This window comes from Sorex fumeus, unplaced genomic scaffold (assembly GCF_029834395.1).
Source record: "Sorex fumeus unplaced genomic scaffold, SorFum_2.1 ptg000014l, whole genome shotgun sequence".
Taxonomy (NCBI): domain Eukaryota; kingdom Metazoa; phylum Chordata; class Mammalia; order Eulipotyphla; family Soricidae; genus Sorex; species Sorex fumeus.
In genome coordinates, this window is record NW_026606071.1 from 20,356,509 (window position 1) to 20,382,952 (window position 26,444).

Here is a 26,444-nt window from a genome sequence, read left to right on the forward strand (position 1 = left end):
TTTTGCTTCACTATAATTGTTCCTTGTGATTTTTTTTTTAAACCTAATGGTTTTAGTATCCACTGATGAATCTTACCTAAACCAGTTACTTCTCTGGTTGTTGCAAATAAGTAAATAGGGTTTATAGCATATTTGTTGTATACTTCAGCAATCTTTTCACTTAAGGACATCACTTAATCCTTATAAACTAGGTCTCTCTTAGGTGATATTTTTCATCCGTTAATATATGCAGATTTTTTAAAATAGGCCATAATTAATTCTTATAGTTTAAAACTCAAAAGAAATATAGAGTTTATATAGTGAAGTACCTTCCACCCATGAAGAATTTGATAATTACTGAGGCCAGAGTGCTAGTACAGTGGGTAGGGCGCTTATCTTGCACAAGGCTGACCTGGCTGGATTCAGTCCCCAGTATCTCATGTGTTGCCCTGAGCACCGGCAGGAGTATTTTCTTAGTACAAAACCAGGAGTAACCCTCAAAGAAGAAATCCGAATGGCAAAAAAGCACATGAGAAAATGCTCTACATCATTAATCATCAGGGAGATGCAGATCAAAACCACAATGAGATACCATCTCACACCTCAGAGACTGGCCCACATTCAAAAGAACAAAAGCAGCCGATGCTGGCGCGGATGTGGCGAGAAAGGGACACTCCTTCACTGTTGGTGGGAATGTCGACTGGTTCAGCCCTTCTGGAAAACAGTATGGACGATTCTCAAAAAATTAGAAATTGAGCTCCCATTTGACCCAGCAATACCACTCCTGGGAATATATCCCAGAGAGGCAAAAATGTATAGTCGAAGTGGCATCTGCACTTGTTTGTTCATTGCAGCACTCTTTACAATAGCCAGAAACTGGAAGGAACCTGAGTGCCCAAGAACAGATGACTGGTTAAAGAAACTTTGGTACATCTACACAATGGAGTACTATGTAGCTCTTAGAAAAGATGAAGTCATGAAATTTACATACAAGTGGTACAATATGGAAAGTATCATGCTAAGCGAAATGAGTCAGAAAGAGAGGGATAGACATAGAAAGATTGCATTCATCTGGGGGATATAAAGTAACAAAATATGAGATTAATACCCAAAAATAGCTGAGATCAACACCAGGAGGATTACTCCATAGCTTAGAGGCCAGCCGGGTATTCTAGGGGAAAGGGCAGCTCAGATAGAGAAGGGAGCACCAAATAAAGGGTGTTTGGAGGATCCTCCCAGGAGGGGAGATGCATGTCGAAAGTAGACCATGGACTGAACATGTTTGCCACTCAATGCCCCTTTTGCAGACCACAACACCCAAAAGGAGAGAGAGAACAAAAGGGAACGCCCTGCCACAGAGGCAGGGTGGGATAGGGGGGATGGGAGGGAGGGATGTTATCCATGTTGGTGGAAAATGGTCACTGGTGGAGGGATGGGTATTTGATCATTGTATAACCGAAACCCAAGCACAAAAATTTGTAAATCTACAACTGTACCTCATGGTGTTTCACTAATTAAAAAACAAACAAACAAAAAAAACCCAGGAGTAACCCAAGAGTATCACACAGTGTGGCTACAAAAGAAAACAAACAAAAGAAATTAAATGTTTCATTTGTTGTCATGAATATTTTCCCCAATTTTACATAGATATGTTCTTTCTAACAGTTCAAAATGAAAGTAATTGATGTATATATTTTTTCACAATATCTTTGGAGGGACTGGAGAGATAGTAAGTTGGTAGGGCACTTGCCTTGCACACAGCCAGTCCAGGTTCAATCCCCCACATCCCACTCCCTAAATCCTCCAGGAGTAATTCCTGAGTACAGGGCCAAGAGTTGCCCCTGAGCATCACCAGGTGTGGCCCCAAAACAAATAAAAAACAGCAAAAAAAAAAAAAAGCTTTCATTTGACCCAGAAATTCGACTCCTGGGAATATACTCCAAGGGCCTAAAGCACAAATCAGAAGACATCTATACTCCTGTGTTCACTGCAGCACTATATACAAAAGCAAAAGTATGGAAACAACTCAGATACCCACCAGAAGCTATGTTACATATGCACAGTGGAGGAAGATTAAGAAAATTAACTTAAAGCTACTATAGAGCCTTAAGAAAAGATAAAATCATGCAATTTTCCTGCAACATAGATGGATCTGGAATAAATTTCCTGTCGAGTTAAATCAGCCAGAATGAGGAACAGACTCAGAATGATCTCTCTTATACGTGGGTTACAAAGAAACCTCATAGGAGAATATCAGACACCTAAGTGGCAATAGAAATGACGAGCAGGAGAACTGATCTTCTGTAGGAAGTTTGGCACTTGGGCAGAATGAGGGGGATAAATTAGGGAAGGGAATACTAGGACAAAGGATGAGGGGAGATAAATTAGAGAAGGACAATGGGGAGTGTGCCTTGAGACAAAGGCACTCTGGGGGGGTTGGAGGGAAGGAAACTGGGGACATTGGTGGAAGGTAGATTTTTTTTTAATTGAACCACTGTGAGATAGACCCTTACAAAGCAGCACTTGATTAGGTTTCAGTTGTGCGGTGTTCCAACGCCTTCCAGCAGTTTACGTTCTCCAGTTTCCCTCCCATAACCTCAGCCTGCCTCTGTGATGAGTACTTTTCTCTCCCCTTCACCTCTCTCTACCTCTCCTGCTCTCTTCTTCCATCCCTCCCTCTCTCCCTCTCCCTTCCTCCTTCTCCCCTCCTCTTTGTGATTTGCAATACAGATACTGAAAGGTTCTCTAGTAAGGTAAGGTAAAGGTAAAGGCCCTCCCGTTGATTATCGATTTGCTCGAGCGGGCCCAGTAACGTCTCCATTGGAGACTTTGTTGTTACTGTGTTTGACATATCGAATACGTCACGGGGAGCTTGCCAGGCTCTGCCTGGGCGAGATATGCTCGGTAGCTTGCCGGGCTCTCCGAGAGGGGCGGAGGAATCGAACTCGGGTCGGCCATGTTGGCTGCATGCAAGGCAAACGCCCTACTGCTGTGCTATTGCTAGTAGATATTTTTTTTTCCTTTTTGGGTCACACCTGACGATGATGCACAGGGGTTACTCCTGGTTCATGCACTCAGGAATTACTCCTGGCAGTGCGTAGGGGACCATATGGGATGCTGGGAATTGAACTCAGGTCTACCGTGTGCAAGGCAAATGCCCTATCAGCTGTGCTCTCGATCCAACCCTTCTGGTATATCCTTTTACCTACTCTTAACATTCAGTTCTTGTCCGGCATGATCATTTCCAGCTATTATTGTCATACTGGTCCCTTCTCTATCTTACCTACCTTCTGCCTCACACATACTTTTGGTTGATTCCACGATTGACCAGTCCTCCTAGCCCCTGTTTTCCCTGGCCATGGATATTATATATAAGGTATATATATTGTATTCACATACACATTTATATTTATATACCATAAGTGAACACAGTCATTCTGTATCTGTTCCTCTCTTTCTGACTCATTTCACTCAGGATGATCTCCCAGTCCATCCATTTATAGGCTGATTTCATGACTTCCTATTTCCTATCAGCTGCATAATATTCCATTGTGTAGATGCGTCATTGAATTGTTTTTTTGATAATTCCATTTTCCATCGTTCCAATTTTAGTATATGTGCTGCCGAAGCGAGCACGATAGCACAGCGGTAGGGCGTTCGCCTTACAAGTGGCCAACATGGCCGACCCGGGTTCGATTCCTCCGCCCCTCTCGGAGAGACCGGCAAGCTACCGAGAGTATTCGATATGCCAAACACAGTAACAACAAAGTCTCCAATGGAGACGTTACTGGACCCGCTGGAGCAAATCCATTTTCCATTTTGTTGTAACAAGCAATATAAAGTAAGTTACTTTGTGTCTGATAAGGGGGAGACCATAGGGGTGAATGAGATGAGAAACTGGGGACATTTATAAAGGAAAGTTCACACTGTTGGTGGGATTGGTGTCAGATTATTGAATGCCTAAAACAACTGTATTATGAACCACTTTGTAAACCATGGTACTTAAATGCATTTTCTTTTTATAAAAAGAAAAAGCACAGATTTCTTAAGTTCATAAAACTGTCTTATCAGGGCAAGAGAGAAAGAGTTAAGACTCTTGCTTTGCAGATAGCCAACTTCAGTTTGATCCCCAGCACTACATGCATTCTTCCAAGCACCTTCAGGAGCGATCCCTGAGTCTAGAGCCAGGAGTAAGCCCTGAGTGGAGCTGGGTGAGGCCCCAAACTCACCTGCCCCCCACACAAAAAGAAATCCCTTCAGTGAATGCAAAACTGAAGCTAAACATTTGATAAAATTCAATCCCTCATACTACATTTATTTTTATATCTTGCAAATGAGTGTGATCATTCTGTGTCTGACCCTTTCCCTCTGATTTCATTTCACTCACCATAATACACACTTCATCTCCATCCATGTATAAGCAAATTTTATGACTTCATTTTTCCTGATGGCTCCATAGTAGTATTCCATTGTGTACAAGTACCATAATATGCGAATAATAGCCAAAGACAGTAGAAATGAGGGTCAGAAAGACTGGTCCATGGTAGGTATTATTGTTAAATAACTATTTTATTAAAATACCCCTTCCCTCTTTTTCTATTACAGACAGAGGCTGCATGGGCTGAAGAATATTATGAAAAGAAGAAAGGATCTCATAAGCGTTCAGCTTCATGGGGCAGTACAGATCAACTTAAGGAGGTAAGGAAATGATTGTAAGGGTATGGATATGGAAATTTGATCACTTCATTGACTAGTTCCTTGAACACAGAGGCAGTGTGAATTTTTCAGTTTCCCTTCCCCCCCCTTGTAGGGAATTGATATTTTGCTTACTTGAGAAAAGTAATAGAAAAACATTTATTATGTTGATTGGATATAGAAGTATGAAAAATTAGTATAGATATTGATTAGGTAGAATTTTTTTTAATTTAACATTTTTTAATTGAATCAGTGTGATACAGTTACGAAGTTGTTCATGATTCGGTTTCAGTCATATAATGTTCCAACACGTGTCCCTTGAACAGTATGCATTTCCCACCACCAGTGTCCCTAGATTCCTTCCCCCACCTCCCACCTACCTCTATGGCAAGCACTTTCCCTCTTTATCTCTCTCTCAGTTGAATTGTGTTTTAAATCCAACGTGATAATATAAACATCAGTTGTATAAAATTGTAGTGACACAACAAGTTCTTGTTTAATGTTTCTTTGGTAACATTTTTTTAATTCACTTGCCTAATATAATCAATTTGACTATGTTCCTATGCCATAATTACCACTTTCTATGTGTATAAAAAATAACTTTTGCTTTTTTACCACATCATGTAGAAATAAAAAATATATTAAAGTAATACAGAATTTTATTGCAATAAAAGTTTGTATCTGAATGCATTTCATTGAATTGATTTTTAAATACTATTAAAATTTTGGAGCTATTAAAAAAGTTAGGTTTTTGTGTAACAATAGCTGGAGTGACAGTATAGCAGGGACGACGTTTGCCTTGCACATGACCAACCCAGGTTCAGTCTCCACCTTCCCATATGGTCCCCTGATCACCACCCACCAGGAGTGATTCCTGAGTGCAGAGCCAGAAATAGTCGTGGGCATTGCCGGGTGTGAATCATTCCTGGCAGTTTGTAGAGGACCATATAGGATGCCAGGGATCATACCCGGGTCAGCTATGTGTAAAGCAAGTCCTGTACTATTACTCTAGCCCCTAAAATTTTTAAAAATCTAAATAAAATACGACTCTTGGTAGGGAAATGAGGAAATAGCTACTATTTTTTAGTTCTTTGTGAAAACTGTAATGTAACATACTGTTGATGCTGAAAGCTTCTTTTGTTTAGTATTCCAGAAATACTAAACAGATTTAGAATAGTGCTGGAATATAATTCAGATAATTTAAAAAGAAGCAAACATATGCATTCCTGCATATATGTAAATAAAATTTGTATAGTTAAATTTTGTGATGTGGATTACAAACTCAAAGTAGTTTTTTACTAGTTATTATTAAGTAAGGGTATGTTTTATATGTACCTTGGGAAACATCTGATGTTCTTGTTAATTTTTCCCCCTTTTAGATTGCAAAATTACGCCAACAGTTGCAGAGAAGTAAACACAGCAGTCGGCATCATCGAGATAAAGAACGACAGTCTCCATTCCATGGCAACCATGCAGCTATTAACCAGTCTCAGGTAGGATCACAAGACACCACAAAATCTAGACAAAGGATTTGTGTTTTCCTGTTTGGTTATTTGATGAGAATTTTCTTAGGAGAAATGTTAAAATCATATTTGAAACTCTGAATTATGAATTACGTCCCTTATTATAAATTGTTGGCAGTGTATATATTTAATGATTTGGCGATAACTTCTGAGAGGTAGAACTAATTGCACATTATGATGTACCCTTAAAAATTCTTTATTAGTTCAGTATAATAGTTATAAAAGAATATAGAAAGGGAGACATTGGCTTTGGGCCCAGAAAAGTAACTTAGCCTTTTTTTTTTTTCTTTTTCGGTAACCCTTGATGCACAGGGGTTACTCCTGGCTCATGCACTCAGGAATTACTCCTGGCAGTGCTCAGGGGACCATACGAGATGCTGGGAATCGAACCCGGGTCGGCTGCATGCAAGGCTACTGCCCTACCCACTGTGCTATTGCTCCAGCCCTACTTAGCCTTTTTGAGTCACAGTTTCTTTAATTGAAGATTCAAGATAATAACACCTTTTTTTAGCAGGGAAAATCCTTTAACTTTTATTTCTCTGAGAGTACTGTAGACTACTCTGGGTGAGCCACTCAGGAAGCACTTCTGTTAACTGAATGTAAATTAACAGTGTAGGTTTCTTTTTCTCCTAGCAAGAAAGACTTTTATTAATCTCTTTTATAGATGATGGACTGATGATTGCCAAGTATAATGTATGGTTTTTGAAAGAGTAGATTGCTTATTTCAAACTAAGGTCCTAAAATATTGACACAAGTGAAAGTAAATTTCACTGATTTATAGTTCATAGTTTCCAGTAATTTTTCCCACACATAAGGTTTTTTAATAAAGAAGCAAAAATATATACTAATATTTATAAGAACTTAAACTGGTTTATACCTAGAGAAATAGAAAATGTAAAATTAACAAAATAAGTCATAAACATAATAGATTACTATCACAATTTTTATGTTAGTTAAAAATCTTACTCTCAAAAAAGCTACAGAGCTAGTTTGATAGGTAAGTTTGCCAACCTTCCAGTCCCTTTTATCCATCCATAAATTTTATGTATTTCAAAGATACATACATATGGTTGCTTCCTCCCCCCCATACCTATTTTTACTCCAAGTAGAACTGGGTAAAGATTGAATTTTATTGAATTTAATGACAGATTTAAGGCGTTTATAAGTTACTATTTTTGTGGGAAGGGGTAAGGGTTGGAGGCCACATTCAGCTTGCTCAGGGCTTTCTTCAGGCTCTACACCCAGGGATCGCTCCTGGAGGTCTCGGGACCATATAAAGTGCCAGGGCTAGAAAACAGGTCAGCTGTGTGCAAGGCAAATGCCCTCCCCACTGTACTGTGTATGTTCTGGCCTCAAGTTACTTTTCTTGTTACAATTAAAGTTACTTTAATTAAAGTGAAGTTAACTAAAAATGTCTTATTATTTTCTTGCAGGTTAAATTTACTTAAACTATTGGAGCTTGTAATGAATTTCATGTTTGTTTAATTGTAAAACATCTTTTTATAGATAGGAGCTAGAAAATAGAGTAATTTGATAAATTAATGTATCTTGAGTTTTGTGCACTTGACATATCAGACATCTTAACTGACTTGTTTCATTTGCACATGTGTATCATGAAAACCAAGACAGTGGTGTTCATGTTTAATTGGAACTCTTGGCTATGAATATGAAAATATTATCTATTGAGTCATGGTCATGACTTTGTTTTAGTAGCTTCTGCTGTAGTGAAAAAAAAAGTATCACTTTGAAATATGTGTATATCGATCCATGTAGCATTTACTAAACATAGACCATGTGATAATTATTGGGATTTTTCTTTAGAGGATACAATAATAAATGAAATATTAGGGCTTACCCCACTGTCTCAAGTAAATATAAATCAGTAATTAATAATAGCAGTTTTATAATGAGTGTGTTAAGAGGGAGAGTTTAGAATAAGAATGATATTTATGCTTGGAGGTGATCTAACCATTTAGAAAGACTTCTCTGCTTTCTAAGAAATGGAAGAAATCATGATTCCGGTTAGGAGTAGTAGTAAGAAGTTTGTTTGCAGAGGTTAATGGTAGAAATCCTTGTTTCAGTTGTTGGGTTTTCAGAAAGTTTGGGCTTTCTCCTAGAGGGATCAGCAATTTTTTTTTAACATCAGGGTATTGGTAGGTGAATGGATAAGCATTTTATGATGGTCATTGTGAATTCAGAATAAGGAATGAATTTGGAAGAAAACAATTTGAGGTGGCAACCATTTTAATTATAGGATTTATAATTCAAGTAAGACACAGTGTAGTGACCTAAAGTAAGAGCTGAATAAAGGTATACAGCTGAAGAGAATGAACATAATAGAAATAATTTCTCAGTATCACTAGAAATATCATCACTTTCTAAATATTGCTTGAGTGATTTAGTGATTATTGAATTCAGTTAAATGCTTACTATCAAACTCTGTATTTAATTGCCAGGTGAATAAAACTGAACTTTTGATATTCCGTAAAATTTTAAAGCAATGATAAGTCGACCCTGGCACTGCTGAGCCTGACCATTGCTATTTCCTGTTGCCCTGTGCCCCATGATCAGTACTTAAGAACCCCTCAGTATCCAAACTAACTGATCAAAAATTTGAGCTCTACCCAAGACAGATTTACAGTGTGAGTACAGCTGAGTTAAAAATCTTAAAATAGGGGCTGGAGCAATAGCACAGAGGGTAGGGCGTTTGCCTTGCATGCGGCCAACCCAGGTTCGATTCCCAGCACCCCATATGGTCCCCCGGGCACTGCAAGGAGTGATTCCTGAGTGCAGAGCCAGGAGTAACCCCTGATCATCAGCTGGGTGTGACCCAAAAAGAAAAAAAATCTTAAAATAAACAAAAAGAAACATTTTCAGAAAGTAAAATAGAATTCCGAGACTCAGATTAGAATATATAAGATATCTGGATACAGTCCAAAATTACTGAACAAAACAGAACAATGAGATCCATTCTCAAAAGAAAAAGGTTAACATAGACCATCCCTGGTTTGAGCAAATGTTGAATTGAACAAAATAATATCAAGTATCTTATTATTACAAAGATCAACTGGGGATTGTGCTAATAAGAAATGAATATATATAAAATGCAAATAGAGAAATGAGATCTATTTAAAAAGAAACTAATACAAATTTTAGAACTGAAATATGCAGTATCTGAAATATGGAATTTAAAATGCCCTGTACTTAATAGGATTAAGATAATAACTAGTAAACTGGAAATATGTAGTATTGTTTTATAATATTTATTTGTTTGCTAGGGCCGGAGCAATAGCATAGCGGATAGGGCATTTGCCTTGCTCACGGCCAACCTGTGTTTGATTCCTCCGCAAGAGGATCCTGGCAAGCTACTGAAAGTATTCTGCCTGCACAGCAAAGCCTGGCAAGCTACATGTGACATATTCGATATGCCCAAAACAGTAACAACAAGTCTCACAATGGAGACGTTACTAGTGCCCGCTCGAGAAAATCGATGAACAATCAGAGGACAGTGCTATACAGTGCTATTTGTTTGCTAATTCCTTTATTAATTTTCTTCCACACACATAGGATGTATGCCCATACATACACTCTAATGGTGTGTTTTTTTCTTTTCTTTTTATAGAACTCTTGGGTATTTCTTTGAGGGCAGGTTTAGTGGTGATGAATTCCTTCAGTTGTTTGTCTGAGAAAGTTTTTTTTTATTTCTTCTTCAAATATGAGTGATAACCTAGTGGGTAGAGTATTCTTTGTTAGAGGATTATCCATTAATCACTTTAAATGTATCTTGCTTAGAGTTTCTCTGGACTGGAGCAATAGCGCAGTGGGTAGGGCGTTTGCCTTGCACGCAGCCAACATGGCCGACCCAAGTTCAATTCCTCTGTCCCTCTCGGAGAGCCCGGCAAGCTACCGAGAGTATCTCGCCCGCACGGCAGAGCCTGGCAAGCTACCCGTGACGTATTCGATATGCCAAACACAGTAACAACAAGTCTCACGATGGAGACGTTACTGGGCCTGCTTGAGAAAATTGATGAACAATGGGAGGACAGTGACTAAGTTTCTCTGGATTAATCTGCAGTTAATCTTTTTTGTTTTGTTTTTTGGGTCACACCAGTGATGCTCAGGGGTTACTCCTGGCTCATACACTCAGTAATTACCCCTGGTGGTGCCCAGAGAACCATATGGGATGCTGGGAATCAAACCCGGGTCAGTTGCATTAAAGGCAAATGCCCTACCTGCTGTGCTATCACCCTAGCCCCATCTCTTTATTTTTTTAAAATTTAATTTTCCATTTTTATTGAGAGACCAGAATTTACAAAATTTTTAATTATACTCCTTATGTATACATCATTTCAACACTATATCCACTACCAGAGAGTCTGCTTCCCTTTTCCCAAGGTCCTTGAAGCCACCCACCCCTACGTAACCTCAGTTTTATAGACTAAATCTCCAGCTCCGATGACAATGGCCATTGTTGTTTCCTTGCTATGTTTCTTTATATCCCACATAGCTAGAGGTAATTTTTTTTATGGCCATTGTCATCGGAACTGGAGATTGTATATCTTTTCCTTAGCTGCTATTTCAGACCTTCTATTGAGTTGTTTTTTCATTTTTATATCACTTATCATACCCAGCATATCTGTCACTTCTGATTTTAATTTTTTCATTTCTGCTCTCATAGTTTGTTTTGTTGACAATCTATGTTACAGTTTTTTGTTGTTGTTTTTGTTTTTAAAGCTCACTAAGCAACCTTAATATGATGCCACTGTAGTCAGTCTCTGGAAGTTTATGGAGCTCAAAAGTACTAGGAGAGCTTTTCCAATTATTATTTTCACTCATTGGGGTTGGTGGGCTTCTGTGTATCTTCCCTGTTGGGTTCCTGTGTTCTTGTGCTGAGGGTGAATCTCTGTCGTTCCCCTCCACCCTGTCTGACCTCCACCAGCAGACTCTGAAGGATTAGGCTGGATGTTGCTCTTTTCGTTCCCTGCCTATCTTCACCCAGTGGCAGGAAGTATAAGTGTGAGCAGTGTAAGGCATGATGAGTAGAGTTCTTCCACAGCCATATTTGCGGCCGCAAGGTTCAGGAGATGTGGAGGTGAGCCTTCTGAAATGGCACACTGTGGAGGGTTATGGGACCATCTGGAAGGGAACGAGATTGCTTCTGGATCAAAAATATCCTCAGGATGTCAGCCAGGCTATTACCCTCACCTGGAAGGCTGGATGAGCAACCAGAGGATCTGAGATCTATCTTTCCTTTTTGTCAGTTTGTTTATATTTATAATATCTAGGGCATTTGCCTTGCACACAACCAACCCGGGTTCAATTCTTCCGTCTCTTTTGGCAAGCTACCAAGAGTACCCCGCCCACCCGGCAGAGCCTGGCAAGCTCCCCAAGGCGTATTCGATATGCCAAACACAGTAACAACATGGCCGACCCGAGTTCAATTTCTCCGCCCCTCTCGGAGAGCCCGGCAAGCTACCCGTAACGTATTTGATATGCCAAACACAGTAACAAGTCTCATAATGGAGACGTTACTGGGCCCGCTCGAGCAAATCGATGAACAACGGGAGGACCGTGACCGTGACAATGGAGATGTTACTGGTGCCCACTCGAGCAAATCAATAAACAACGGGAGGACAGCGCTACAGTGCTATAATATCTTATTTATGCATCTCCTTGAGTTTATGGTTTTTGGAATTCTTTGAGTTTCTTGAATCTGGGTCTCTTCCTTAGTTTGGGAAAGTTCTGAGCTACTCTTCAAATAAGAATTCTTAACCTTTCTCTTTTTCTGGAGTTTTGTTTTTGTTTCTTTAATGGAGGAGGGCATTGATAGCTACATCTGGTGGCATTTGGGGGTTATTCACGGTCTGTGTTCCAGAATTGTTCCCAGTGGGATTGGGAGATCATGCAGTGCCAGGGATTGAACATGAGCCTTATACATGCAAAACATGCACAAGCCTCTAACCCCTTTTTTTCCCTTTGTTGTAATCCCTGGGGGGCGGGGGATTACTACTTTATCCTGAGCTCACTGATTTTCAGCTTCTTCCAGTATGCTGTTGAACCCCTTTGTTGTATTTCTTACCAGTAGTCTTTAACTCTTGGATATCTTTCTAGATTTTCAAGATGAAAATTTCCTTTCGTGCTTTGTCTTTGTTGAAATTCTGTTAAGTTGATCAGTTAAGTTGGTGATCAATGAGCACAAAGTCAAGAGTAAACCACCAACCACCTCTAGATGTGTTTCCAAAACAAAAACAGATGAAAACCAAAAATAAAAATAAATAACCCGAAGATTTTTAGTTGGAATAACCTACTTCCACTTCTTTCATAACTTTATTGTGTAGATGTATGAGAATATTGTGAGAAAATTGCATACATAATGATCACCCTCATATGTGGGGTACAAAGAAGCATAGTAAAGGAATAATAAGTGGCCAGAGACAGCAGAAACTAAGCACTGTTGTCAGAAGTGAGATTACCGTGTCGGGGAGGAGTTTATTCAGAAGCCCTAACATTAACAGTATTGGAAATCACAATGACTGAAATAATTTTATTTTTAGAAAATAGAAGTTAGGGGCCGGAAAGATGGTCCAGTGGGTAGGTCACTTGCCTTGTATGCAGCCAACCTGGGTTCAATCCCCGGCATCCCATATGGTTCCCCAAGCCCTCCAGGAGTGATTCCTGAGTGCAGAGCCAGGATTAACTTCTGAGCCTCACCAGGTGTGGCCCTAAAACAACAACAAAATAAATTAAAGTTAATTCCTTTGGTGCCAGGGAGATATTTCATAAGACTGCTGGAGCACATGCTTTGCATGTGGGAGCCCAGGGTTTGATCCCTAGCACCACATGGTCTTCTGAACACTGCTGAATGTATCCAACCCCCAAAATATTAATCCTCCCCTTAATGATCAGATGACTGGTAATAGTTTTTTGAATTCTTAATCACTTGTGCTCAACCTAATGAGATGTTTTTAATCTTTAAAACTCAGTAAAGGTTGGGAAAAATATATCTAATGTTGAACATTTTGTAAAACCTATATTTTCATATATGAGATAGGATTTTCAGAATGCAGAATTAGATTGACTTATATTAATCCTTTCTTTTTTCCTAATGCATCACTTTTTCTTAAGGCTCCTGTTCCAAAGAGTGCACTTATTCCAGTACTTCCCATCACCAAATCGACAGGCTCTCGGTTCCGGAATAGTGTGGAAGGTTTGAATCAGGAGATTGAGATAATAATTAAAGAGACTGGGGAAAAAGAAGAACAACTTATAGTAAGTAATATTTTCTCTTAAAACCATCCCTTATACAGTAACTCCAATTATTAAATATTTCACAATCTTATTTTCCACATTTACTTAGGTTAAGGTGGAATGAAAATTTATCCCTTTTGAAAAATGTTTGATCTTGAAAAGTAAATTAAAAAGTATGATTTCTTTGTATCGCATAGAAACTACTAATATGACCTAAATAGTTTTGTTCTAAATTTTTATTTAAGTAACGTTTATTATAGCTGAAGTTATTTGGTTACAGTAATTTTTAATGTATGTGATTTTGATGTACAAAATTACTGCTCCTTCACTACCACCAAAGTGTCCAAGACTCTTCACTAGATATTTTAGTTCTATACACACAAAATATTATTTTGCAATAATACCAATATTGTTTTATACTTGCAGTGCTGCTATACCAGGCCCACTTCCAGAGTGACAGATTTCCTCTACATTAAGGTGCCTGCCACCACCATGACTCTTAAAACCATCAAACCACAGTTTTATTAATTGTATCTCAGGATTGTTTCCATTAGGGATTGTGAAATGGCTTAAATTTTAATCAAACAGAAACTTTTTGTCTGTTAAAAAATTCCTAGACAGGTGATACATTTCTCATTTGCTATTTGTTCATTTAATAAAACTTGAGCTTACTAATTTATTGGGGTTGGGGTTTGGGTTATGACATTCATTCCTTATGAGTCTGCCTGTTCCTTACTTTTCTTTTAGTTGCTATTTGGTTGTTTATAACATCACGGAATGCAATTCCAATTTTCCTGTCTACTAACTAACACAGATAATAAATAAGTCGGGCAGAGAGAGTAATGGGTTAAGGCAGTTTCTTTGAACTAGTCTCATCCTAGTTCAATTCCCAGTACTGCACATGGTCTCTTGTGCACCACTAGCCCTTAAAGAAAAAACAAAACCGCCAGATAAGAATGACTCATGTGTAAGACACAGAAGATTCCCTGTTTATATTTAAATCCATAGCATGGAGTATATAGAATTTTATTATATCAGTATAAGAGGAATTAAAGCATTTAAACTAGTATTTCGTTGATGCTTAAGATTTCTCAACAATCAGAGTTGGTTATTTTTCTCAGAGAAAACACAAGTTCCCAATCCCTTTTCTCCATACTATTGGTGGGGGAAACTTTCTCAGATATAATAAAGTTAAATGAGCCAAAGAGCTGTTTTTATAGTTTCATTTTTGTTTTGTACAATAAGCTAGTGTCCACATTAAGTGAGGCATTCCAATTTTCCTCTGAATATTCACCTTGATTCTCTGTCTACCCCCTGTGCCCAGTAATCTGTACTGCTATGATGAAACTAACCTCATTTTGGGAGGTTTCTTTGAAAACTCTTTCAGGGTAAAGTGTGGCAGGGAAGAAGGTAAAAGAACCTGTCATCGAATCACTAGTTCATGCGCTGAATAACTCTTTTCTCTAAAATGGTGTTATTTCTTTTCTTTTTTTCTTTTTTTTTTTTTTTTTTTTTTTGCTTTTTGGGTCACACCCGGTGGTGCACAGGGGTTACTCCTGGCTCATGCCCTCAGGAATTACTCCTGGTGGTGCTCGGGAGACCATATGGGATGCTGGGCATCGAACCCGGGTTGGCTGCATGCAAGGCAAACACCCTACCCGCTGTGCTATCACTCCAGCCCCAAATGGTGTTATTTCTATAGTTTTTACTTTTTACCATACTTCTTCTTTATAATTTTACAATTATTTAGTTAGGTTTTTCTTTACCAGCAGCCACACATGGTGGTGGCTTATGGCCTTATTCCTGGCTCTGTGTTCAAGAGTGACCCCTAGTGGGGCTCAGGGATCGAATCAGGGTCAGCTGCATGCATGGTGAGCACCTTGTTCTTGTACTGTTTCTCCAATCTCTAAAATCATTTAGCACATCAGTAGTTATTCAGTGCAGTTCGTCACTAGTCAAGCATTGACTTCTTGCTCTATTACAGAATCAGGGCAATCCAAGTCTTTACCCATGCTGCTGAGCGAAGGAGTAAAATTACACCAAGTGTCACTTATGCAATGCACAAGACTCTCTCTTTGGGCTTGATAAGGGATTTCCAGTATGTGGGTCTCCTGGGACAATAAGGGGAGATAGATTTGGGTGTATCCCTGGGTGAATTCCAATATCAGTGATAAACATATGTCCATTTCTATAACTTATTGCAGCCGCAAGATATTCCAGATGGCCATCGTGCTCCTCCCCCGCTTGTACAGAGAAGCAGCAGCACACGCAGCATCGACACACAGACACCTGGTGGTGCAGACCGGGGAAGCAACAATAGCAGCCGCTCTCAGTCTGTGTCTCCCACATCATTCCTCACCATCTCCAATGAAGGTAGTGAGGAGAGTCCTTGTTCTGCTGATGACCTGCTTGTTGATCCCAGGGATAAAGGTACAATGTGGGAGGAAATCTATTACCAGATAAGTGAATGTTATCCCTTTTTCCAATTCACTTTTTTTTTTCCACAAATTAATATTTGCTCTTTTAAAAAATTTATTTTTTATTTAAAATACTATTAAAAAAGGTTTGTCATGGACATAATTCCAGTACACATCCCTCACCAGTGTACCTCTCTCCCCTCCTGCAAGGGACCCTATCCCTATGACCTCCTACCCCAGCTCAATCTTTTTTTGTGTTACTCAATCAAAATTGTGTAACACACAATTAAGGCTATTAAAGTATTTACATTGAAATGTAATCAAAACATAGATTTTTTTTTAAAAAAATGGGATTCAAAACTGGTTTTATAGTGATGTTCAATTGATTATATATTTAGATGGGCTAATGAACTTTTGTACCTTTATTCCCTTTTTTTTTCATTTGTTATAAAACAAAGTTTATTTTTTTAGTGTAAGATGAACATTTACTCTATAAAAGGTACTTTGTGGATGGAGCAATAATATAATGAGTAGGGTGCTTGCTTGTCTTGTATGCCACTGACCCTGGTTCTATCCTCAGCATTCCATATGGTCCCCTGAGCACTGCCAGGAATAACACTTGAGCATTTCTGGGTGTGGCCCGAAAACAAAAACAAAAAAGTAATTTGTTCCTCTGTTGACTTTCATTTTACTAGTCTTTTTTTCCTCCATTTGCACTGGGGTCCTTGCTAAACAGTACTTAGGGGACCCAGCGGTCATTCCTGGTGACTCTCAGCCAGCCAATCCTGGTATTTCAATGCAGGGGGTGTGAAGCTGTGTTTAGGGGCCCTGTAGTGCCAGGGTTAGAAATTGGATCCTGGCAGATGCAAAACATGTACCCCTGGCTGCTTTGCTGTCTTTCTGGCCCCTGCTTTACCACTTTTGAGTTGAAAGTTGGTGTTTTTAGGATTTTTTTAAAAATATATTTTTAACAGAATTAAACTGATTTATATCAGCGAAAAAGGAGTGTTTGAGTAAATTTGGAGTAAAAGGCTGGAGAACTGTTTATAATATTCAATAACTGCTGCAACTTAAAAATAAATTGGAGGTGCCAGTGAGAGAACATGAGATTCAGAATCCCTGGCATCCCTTGATCTGTCAAGCAGTCGATGGAAGCCCCCAAAGATGCATTCTTATTCCCTAGGCCTCTGAGTCCCCTGAACACTGCTTCGAAGCCCCCTAAAATGAAAAACTTTGGAGACACAAGCATTTTGATTATTAATTACTAATAATCTTACCTCTTAAAACAGGTACGAACTTTGATCTGGCCTTGTCAACTAACTAACTAACTAACTAACTAACAAATAACAAGTAACTCAGTTTTAGTTACTGGATGTACTTGAAAACAAAAAATAAGTCCTTGTCAGTTCTGTAGCTCCATTTAGTACTCAGAATCTCCTACTTGTGTTGAAATATCCTAATATATTCCATTGTTACAACCAGCCATTATTTCCAGTCACCCTAAGTTCCTGAGACTATAGTATAGGAAATACAGAGTACAGATTTAAGAAATCACAAGATATGACATGACCAGTGTAGGCATGACCAATTCATGGTGTTGGGAAAGCCAAGGATAATTCAATACAGTATGACAATGCATTGATGTAGAAGATTTTCTTGGTAACCCAATGTGTTCTTTATTGCAGAGAATGGAAACAACTCTCCTTTACCCAAATATGCAACTTCACCAAAACCTAACAATAGTTACATGTTCAAAAGGGAACCTCCTGAGGGCTGTGAAAGAGTCAAAGTCTTTGAGGAATGCTCGTAAGTATCCCCTCCCCCCTTCCCAACACACAGACATAAATGTTTATTATAATAAAGAACTGCCAAATAAGCTGAAGAGGAGTATTGATCACCCATATCCCCTGCCTATGTTCTATGATAAGTTTGCTTTGTCTGCTATTGGTACAGCTGTGCAGAACTGGAGCTGGAGCAGTAGTACAGAGGGTAGGGTACACATGTGCTTTGCACAATGCCAAACTAGGTTTGATCCTGAGCACCCCATATAGTTCCCTGCGCTCCCCAAGGGGTGAGTGTAGAATCGGGAGTAAGCTCTGAGCACTGAAACAAAAACAGAGCAGAAAATTTTGCCCTAAATTCTTGTGTGGCCCCAAATCAAAAGTAGAACAAAAATTTTTGCTGAACTGTTTGAATATGTTGCAAACATAACATTTAACCTTAGCTAGTTTAATACTCATTACCCATTTTGTGGCTAATGTGCCCATAAAACCACCTTATTTCTAATTACCACAATATTGTTATAAGACCAAAGATTTACTGTAATGCTTCATATCAATTAATATTCAGTTTTTACTCACATTTCTTCATTGTCCCCAATATGCTGTATGTGGCCATGGTTTTTGAACTTGTATACAATTATCACATATTAAATTTAATAGTTTAACAGTTTTGACCCACACTTAGTTGTGCTTAGGGGTTATTCTGGGTTCTATGTACGGGACCACTTCAGTGGTTCTTGGGGCATCATGCAGTGCATGCCAAAGATGAATTCTGGGCCACCTGCATGCAAAATATGACTCCAGCCTGCTGTACTATCTCTCTGACTTCTAAAGAAATATTTTATCTACCAGTCAGGTAACAGAAAATTCCATTAATTTGACAAATCATGTTCTCTGACGAAGCACAAGTCTAAATTAAGAATGCTTGGTATACTTGACGTGTAGTTCTATGCTCACATGTGCCTTTAGCTGACACTTTATTCAAAACCTCCAATTTTAGACTGAAAACATGTACAGAAAATATTTTAGCCTGTGTTTTCAGTAATTTTGACTTCTTGCTTTGTAAGTGATTGACAGGAATTAAGTGTTTATGAGACTTAACAGAACAGGTGAAAACCATTATAGAGTAATAATGGTAGCACTTAGCCCTCACTGTCCAGTCACAGCATGGATGTAAGTCTAAGAGCCACACTTGACTTTTTTTTACTACAAAAAATTTACAAGTGAAGGTTCTCCAGTCTCCTTTGATTCATGCAGTTTGCCTTTTTATTCAGTTATGAACATCTTCAAATTATTTGGAATGAGACATTTCTCTGTTCCTCTAAATCTTTCTCCTATGGGTGTTTTCCCTTTTTTTAAAAAAAATTTATTTATTGAATCGCTGTGGGAAAAATTACAAAGCTTTCAAGTTTAGGTCTCAGTCATGCAAATATCAATCACAATTCCCTTTACCAATACTTATTTTTCACCACGAAGAACCCCAATAAATCCCCACCCCCCAACCCCCCCCCATGTCTGTGGGGTAGATGAATTCTAGTTAACACTCTGTCTTTGACTAGCTTCATTGTTTTGATAAAAGTTGCACCATTATTATTATTTAGACTTTACCCCCCCTCCCAAACTCAGCCATGCTGAAAAAGCATTGTGAAATGATCTGTTTTCTACAGCTGGGTTTAAGAATTAAATGATGTTGCGTGGCTGCAATAGTGGCCACGCGGTTTTGGATTTATGCTGTTTTATTTATTAACCCTGCAAGTATTTCTACTGAGGGTCAGATAATTAAGAGATTGGTCTCTGTGCTTCTGGGGCCGTGGCCCTGCCAGAGAGCCGCTCGTGGGGGGCAACTGGTGACCTCGGTCGGGCGTGAAGGACGGGCAGGAGCCCCCCCCCCCCCCCCCCCCCCCCCCCCCCCGTCCCATCCCATGAGGTTTCAGTCGCGCCCCACCCCCGGCTCATACCTGCTGTCCACCAGGCTCCCATGCAGCCGCCATCTTTCTTTCCAGAGAGGAGAAGGCGAATGGGGCAACACCCTTTCCCCTCCGAGCAGGCAAGATGGCGCAGATTAATGCATAGTCCATTCGCTTTTCTGCTTCAAGCTGCTGGATTTCTGTATTAAGTCCTTGTGCTTTTGGGGCTGTGGCGCTGCCAGAGAGCCGCTCGTGGGGGGCAACTGGTGACCTTGGTCGGGCGTGAAGGACGGGCCGGAGCGCGCCCCCCCTCCCCCCCCCCCGTCCCATGAGGTACCCATCGCGCCCCCACCCCCGGCTCAGACCTGCTCTCCACCAGGCTCCCATGCGGCCGCCATCTTTCTTTCCAGAGAGCATGGGTGTTTTCCTTTAACCTAAATTCTGAATTATCTTCCCACAAAGAGAGAGAGAGAGAGAGAGAGAGAGAGAGAGAGAGAGTGTTTAATGCCTCAACTTCTCTACTAGGACACCTCAGCTGTCAATCTTATATCTACTTTTGTAACAGTAATTGAAAACTCTGCTTTTTTTTTTTTAAAAACCATGTTCGTCTAATTTCACCTAGTTGGTACCAGATGAAAGTGTAAGCAGCGTGTCTCCAATCTGTTTTATGGTCTTCCTTAGAACTGCAGGTACCAGGTCTCTTCCTAGGGGTTTTGAGTAAATATGGATTGAGACCTGGGTTATGCATCTAATAACTTAAGTCCTTCACATGGTATTTTTGTATACTCAATTTTAAAAACTCTGCCGTAGATCTTTCCATTAGAGAATTTTGTTGTGGTTGTTTTGGTTTTTGGCTATACATGGTAGTGCTCAGGAAATTTGAGCTTAGAAATCACTCCTGGTATTGTTCAGAGCATCATACGTAGTGTCAGGAATCGAGCTGATGTTGGTTGTTTGCAAATGAAATTCCTTAATCCGTATATTGTCTCTCTGGCTCTCATGAGAGCTTTCAAGAAGTGGAGACAATCTAATAAAAGACAAATGGTCCAAATGGAGTTTTCTTGAATTTTCTGAGCACTTTAATTTAGTCATTGGTAGTTAAGATTTGCCTCGCTACAGAGAAATGGTTGTTCCATCGGCAATTTTAAGTTTGTTTTAAAAATGACTTTGATAGAATATTTGTTATATAGTTCAGTGTTTTGTGTTATCTATCTAAAACTGTTGCCTTATGAAAATTTCTTAGAATGAGAAATAATTATACTTGCAGCTTCTAATAGTGTTTATCATATATACACTGGGGTGGTTAATGTTTTCTAAGTAATATAATAGTTGAAGTTAAATGATTACTTTTGGTTGGTTGAGGTAGTTATGGGGAATTAGGACAAAGAGAATATTTTTCACTTCTGTTTACTGTTCATGTTCTCTGGATCTGGGTAGTAAACAGATTAATGCTGAATACATTATTTTTATATGTATTTTATGGACATTTTCATGAAAATAGCAAGAAAATTCAGTTGTTTTTGGACTGTGTCATTAAGTGTCAGAAAGTTTATTTTTATCTTAGAAATGTGAGATTTTTGCCCTAAAGTTCCAGTACAAGCCACATATTTTAAGTCGTTTTTTAACAAGATACTCTCAAACGAAATTGAAAGACAGGTGTCATTTATAGTAAGGAGTAAAAAATGTATTAACTTTTTTTCTTTTTAGAATTTATTTTTTCTCTTTTTTATTTCTTTATTCATCACTGTGAGATACACAGTTATGAAGTTCTTCATAATAAAAATGAAGGTTCTGATGTACTTGAATTTTCTTGTGGAAACAAAATATTTAATAGAAACATAACCTTAACTTCCTTTCTACTTTAAGGAATTAAAAATGCTTTCAGATGGGGGAGGGAGGTAGAAGAGAGACAGAACAGTGGGTAGAGTGCTTGCATTGTGCTAACCCAGTCTAACCCATTCCTGGGTTAGATTCCTGGCACCCCATATAGTCCCCTGAGCCTCACCAGGAGTGATACCTGAGCACAGAGCAAGGAATAAACCCTGAGCATTGCTGGAAATGACTCCAAAACAATAAAAAAAATTATTCAAATGGTAAAACCAGGATGAAGAATTGTTACTGTTATTCTCTTTTTAAAGTGTATTCCAGTGTTCTGTGACTTAGAAGTATTGGGTTGTCTGTTTTATGTCTAGGCCAAAACAGCTTCATGAAATCCCAGCCTTCTACTGTCCTGACAAAAACAAAGTGAATTTCATTCCTAAAAGCGGCTCAGCTTTCTGCCTCGTCAGCATCCTCAAGCCACTCCTTCCCACACCAGATCTTACCCTCAAGGGCTCTGGCCACAGTCTGACAGTCACCACTGGCATGACAACCACTCTGCTACAGCCAATCGCTGTGGCCTCCCTGTCTACAAACACAGAGCAGCAAGACCGGGTCTCTCGAGGAACAAGTACAGTCATGCCATCAGCCTCTCTCCTTCCACCCCCAGAACCAATTGAGGAAGCTGAAGGGTAGGCCCCAGTGCTGTGTGTCCATTGTCCTGGAAAACTGAGAACCTGCTCAGACGACTTGACTGTAACGGCATCATGCACTCCCACTTGGCTGTGATGTGTTCCAGCTTGCCATGGTGTGACTTCTGGAAGAAAGCAACCCCTCTGAAGGCTCACTCAAGAAAGCCAGTCCTTAGTGCTTAGCCTGCTTTTTCTTTAAGCACTGATCAGAACAAGGAAAATCTCTTTACTTTTGGAGCTGAGTATTCCATTGTTGGTTTTTGCTTTGTTTCATTTTGAAATGAGACTTCTTAAGAGAAAAACAAACTGACCCCTGCAAACCTGATTCCTGAAGGGAGACGTGAATGATGCTGCAAGAACCATCTTTTATATGAAAATGACTATTTTATAATACCAATGTTACATTTTCTGAAACGTAGCAAACAGGATGTTCAAAAGATTCTTTGGTGGCCTCTTGTTTCTTGTTTCCCTTTTAGATACGTGCTTTTCCAGCTGTTTTCAGCATTGGGACCAAAGGGATTGTTGACATTTTCCCAGCAATCTTAATCTTATGACTATGTTCTTCTCCCAAACAAGAATTGATAGGTAAATGCATTGAATACGTATATATGTATAAAAAAGAGAGAAAAAAGCAATATTAGTACATTATGTGATTTATGTTTTTTTGATGTCCAAAGTTTGTGCATTGGGTGAAATTGTAAAAACTGCTGTTTCTCCTGTACACATTTCGCCACGTGGTCAGAAAAATTGTAGTCTGAAGACAAGTGCTTTAATGTTCTCACTCGTCATTGGAACTCGGTGAATGAGTCAAAAGGAAACTACCCAGTGTTGATTGCTAACTAAGAGTAAAGAGCCCCTTTGGTTTTCTGTGAAATAATGATCACATGATCTCCCTTCTTTACTACAGGTGTCATTCTATCTTGAATCATCACTGTATCATAGTCCCAAGAGATCCTAAGATGGCTATGCATGGATTTCCTCCTTTGCTTTTGTGATGTTGTTGTCTTGTGGATTTGGTCAGGGTTAGTAGTTTGCCAGGAGTGTAATCCATTGAATAGCAATCCGTAGACACAAAATCTTGCAGCTGACATTTTCTTTATGGTGGTTGGCACTGAGATGTTTTGCCTACAAATACTGCTAATTTTCCTTCCAATATACATGATGGGGAAAGCAGACAAGAAGAGCCTTGGAGCAGAATTAATGGGAACACTTGAAAGATCCATAGAGTTTTGGATTTGGGCTCATCCTAATACAGATTACTGCCAGTATCATATGGCAACAGTATTTCCTATTACAGTTTGTGGTGGTAAAACTAAGGAACAATTCTTTTTAATAATGAGTTTCAGCAAGTGGTGTTGATAAAGAGCATCTTTCTGAGATCTTCATATCCTATATTGTGATGCAATAATTTAATGTTCCTATTCATACTATAGGGAGAAAAAAATTAATGCTTACAAAAGGGATACAGTTTAGAAAGTTATCATGTTATTTTGTCCAGATATATTCCATAAGAGAATATCTACTGGTAGCATAAATCTTCTACAAGGATTTCTTATACTCATGCACCTATAAGACATCTAAATAATTGAAAATATTCCCTGCTAGGTTTAAAATGAAGTAGTCTTTAAAATGAAGTTGTCTTTAAAACATTCCAAATTAAAATGTTTTAATCTATTACATTTCATTTCATTTCATTTGATAGAACTCAAGAGTTTTGGTATCTTTTCTGTTCAAAACTAATATAACTGGACATACTGTACATTGTGGCTTCAGTATCAGAAAAATCTTGGTTACTCAGGGTCTAAATTTTCTGCTTGGTTATATATTTGAGAACTTTTTTTTTTGCCTTCTTTGTTAGGCCACTTCACTAGTGATACTGTTTTATCAGAATTAGAAAAAAAGGTAAAATTGAAATCAGGTACATTGATACAAATGGTAGAGGAGGAAGTTAAAATCAAAGTTCAAAGAAAACCCTGATTGAGGATCCCTGAGTTTTGTTGTATCTCTTCTTTTCCTTGCCTTATACTTACTTTTATCTCCCACAAATCACAAGGGTATTTTCCATCGGAATACCCCTTTGTAAAACTGTTTTTCCTTGTACTACATATGTTGTTCATATTGTCACATCTTTCTGTGGAGTTTCATACAACTTTAATTCAAAATGGAATGGAAGAACAAGTTTAAGGTAATAAGTCTATAAATGGAACTTCAAATTTAATGTTTGGTTGTAGGAAAATGTGAGTTTGCAGGCAGATACAACAACCAAATGTATCCCTTGGTTTGGGGAGAAATGGAGACGTGAGGAAAAAAGTACAAGGTACAAATAATTTTTAACTGCCAGTGCCAAAGGGCTAATTTTTAAGCATATAAGCTTTATTGCAGTCTTGAGAAAATATAAACTATAGATCCATTCAGCTCTTAATCCTTAGTAGTTTACAGGTGTTTTCTTTTTTTTTTTTTAATAAGTCAACTCTCAGTAGAATGCATAGTATTCTTTTCTAAAATTACATTCCATAATTATCTTATTCTCTGGAAAAATGTACAGAAGGTAAATTAAAATAGTTTCAAAGGGAATATAATTTAAAATTTTTAAATAAATGTATTTCCATTGTAATGAAGTGGGGATGGGGATAAACATGTATATTTCAGCCAAAAGAGCTATTCTTTGGTTATTTATTTTGTCGGATTCAAGATAATTTTCTCCCTTACATAGTTTCTTCTTTGTGGTGATAAATCTTGAGTAAATTTACTGTTTCTGCTCATGACTAAGCTCTAAAGCTCCTCATGATTTTCATAAACTGTATGTTTATAAAATACCCTCTTTGCTGCTTTGGTTAATATGGTGAGCATGGATGCCAAAATAATTTTTAAATTATATTCTTTCATTTTGTTTAAAATGTTTCATATATATATATATATATAAAAAGCCAAATCAACCTTTTAGAAGGTGCTATTGCTAACTGTGGAGGAACTGGCAACAAAACAGTTTTTTTCCTTTTTCTTTTTTAATGGTTGGCTTCTACTAGAAGAAAGATATAATAGAATTTATAGCTTTCTTTTTGTCCAAAATTAAGACTGGGTTGTCAATATTTTTGTTAAAGGAAATAAAATTGCCACTACTGAATTTAACTCTTCTAAACTTAAATTCATTCCTTAATGCTTAGAATTTTGAAATCAGACCAATAGGAAGTGCTGAATTTGTATTTTAAAAGATAAGAATACTTAACTTTGCACTTTAAGGTTAAGTTTTACTCTGCCTAAATTAATGATAAGCAGGGCAGCCCTGAACAATATTTTGTTTATACAATCCTGTTAGAGAATATAATTTATGTTTTTTTAAGTCTATCTTTCATCTCTGTTGTCCTGTAAATCTTTTCAATGCAGTTAAAACTTTTTTTTTTGTTTTTCTGAAAAATAATTCCCAAGATGGCATTTCCAGTGGTGATAGATACTGTTACTATGTATTATGTATTCCCTGTATCTGAACACTTGTTGCTGCCTCACAAGAAAATAGAACTTTTATGTTAAAAATAAAGTCTGTTCTTCTTGAGAGTTTTTCCAGTGTGCTTTTATCAGTAGCTTCAAATTGTAATTTCATTTTCAGATAATTCTAGCCTAAAATAACACAAAAGTGTTTCTCACAAGTTAATGGTATAGTATTTTGTCTGACTTAGTAGGAGTATATGTAGTTTTGTCAGCTATCCCTTCTTTGCTACCTCCTTTCTTTCTCTAGATCTCAAAGCGCCTGATTTCTGTGGTAAGTGTTAAGCTTTAAAAACTAAAATACAGAGGCTGGAGAGATAGCACAGCAGGTAGGGCATTTGCCTTGCACGCGGCCGACCCGGGTTCGATTCCCAGCATCCCATATGGTCCCCTGAGCACTGCCAGGAGTAACTCCTGAGTTCAGAGCCAGGAGTAACCCCTGTGCATCGCCAGGGGTGACCCAAAAAGGAAAAAAAAAACTAAAATATAAGTATTTAAAATACAATGTATTTATAAATAATTCAGTATTTCAAAGTTTAAGAGATTTAGTGGGTCAGTCTTTAATTTCATTCCAAAGTATATAAGGGAGAGGAATTCTTTTTGGTTTTATAATTCATGTGAATCTAACCATATTCCTGTTTGTTACAGAGGCTTCTGGAGTTTTGGGGGGGGAGAGGGGAGAAAGGCCTTGGGACACATCTGGCAAAACTCAGGTGTTTCTCCTGGCTCTGCACTCAGGATATACTCCTGGCAGTACTCAGGGGACCGTATGGGATTCTGGGCTTGAACCTGGGTGAGCCTCATGCAAGTTAGACTCTTACCCACTGTACTCCTTACCCGCTCCATCCCCCAGAAGTTTATCTATGAAAGATAGTTTTGGGGGCTACAGGATTTGTTGTAT

The 26,444-nt window shown here is 38.5% G+C and overlaps 1 protein-coding gene across 1 annotated transcript in view; it reads left to right on the top strand.

Annotated features, from left to right (window-relative positions):
- FAM117B (family with sequence similarity 117 member B) overlaps positions 1–23,684 on the top strand; it is a 77,915-nt gene extending 54,231 nt beyond the window's left edge. The window contains exons 4-9 of the mRNA XM_056111652.1: positions 4,585–4,677; positions 6,054–6,167; positions 13,323–13,466; positions 15,650–15,875; positions 17,548–17,668; positions 21,743–23,684. Coding sequence (XP_055967627.1) covers positions 4,585–4,677; positions 6,054–6,167; positions 13,323–13,466; positions 15,650–15,875; positions 17,548–17,668; positions 21,743–22,064 — 1,020 coding nt within the window. The 3' untranslated portion in view covers positions 22,065–23,684. The remainder of the gene's footprint in view (positions 1–4,584; positions 4,678–6,053; positions 6,168–13,322; positions 13,467–15,649; positions 15,876–17,547; positions 17,669–21,742) is intronic.
- Positions 23,685–26,444: the final 2,760 nt, after the last annotated feature.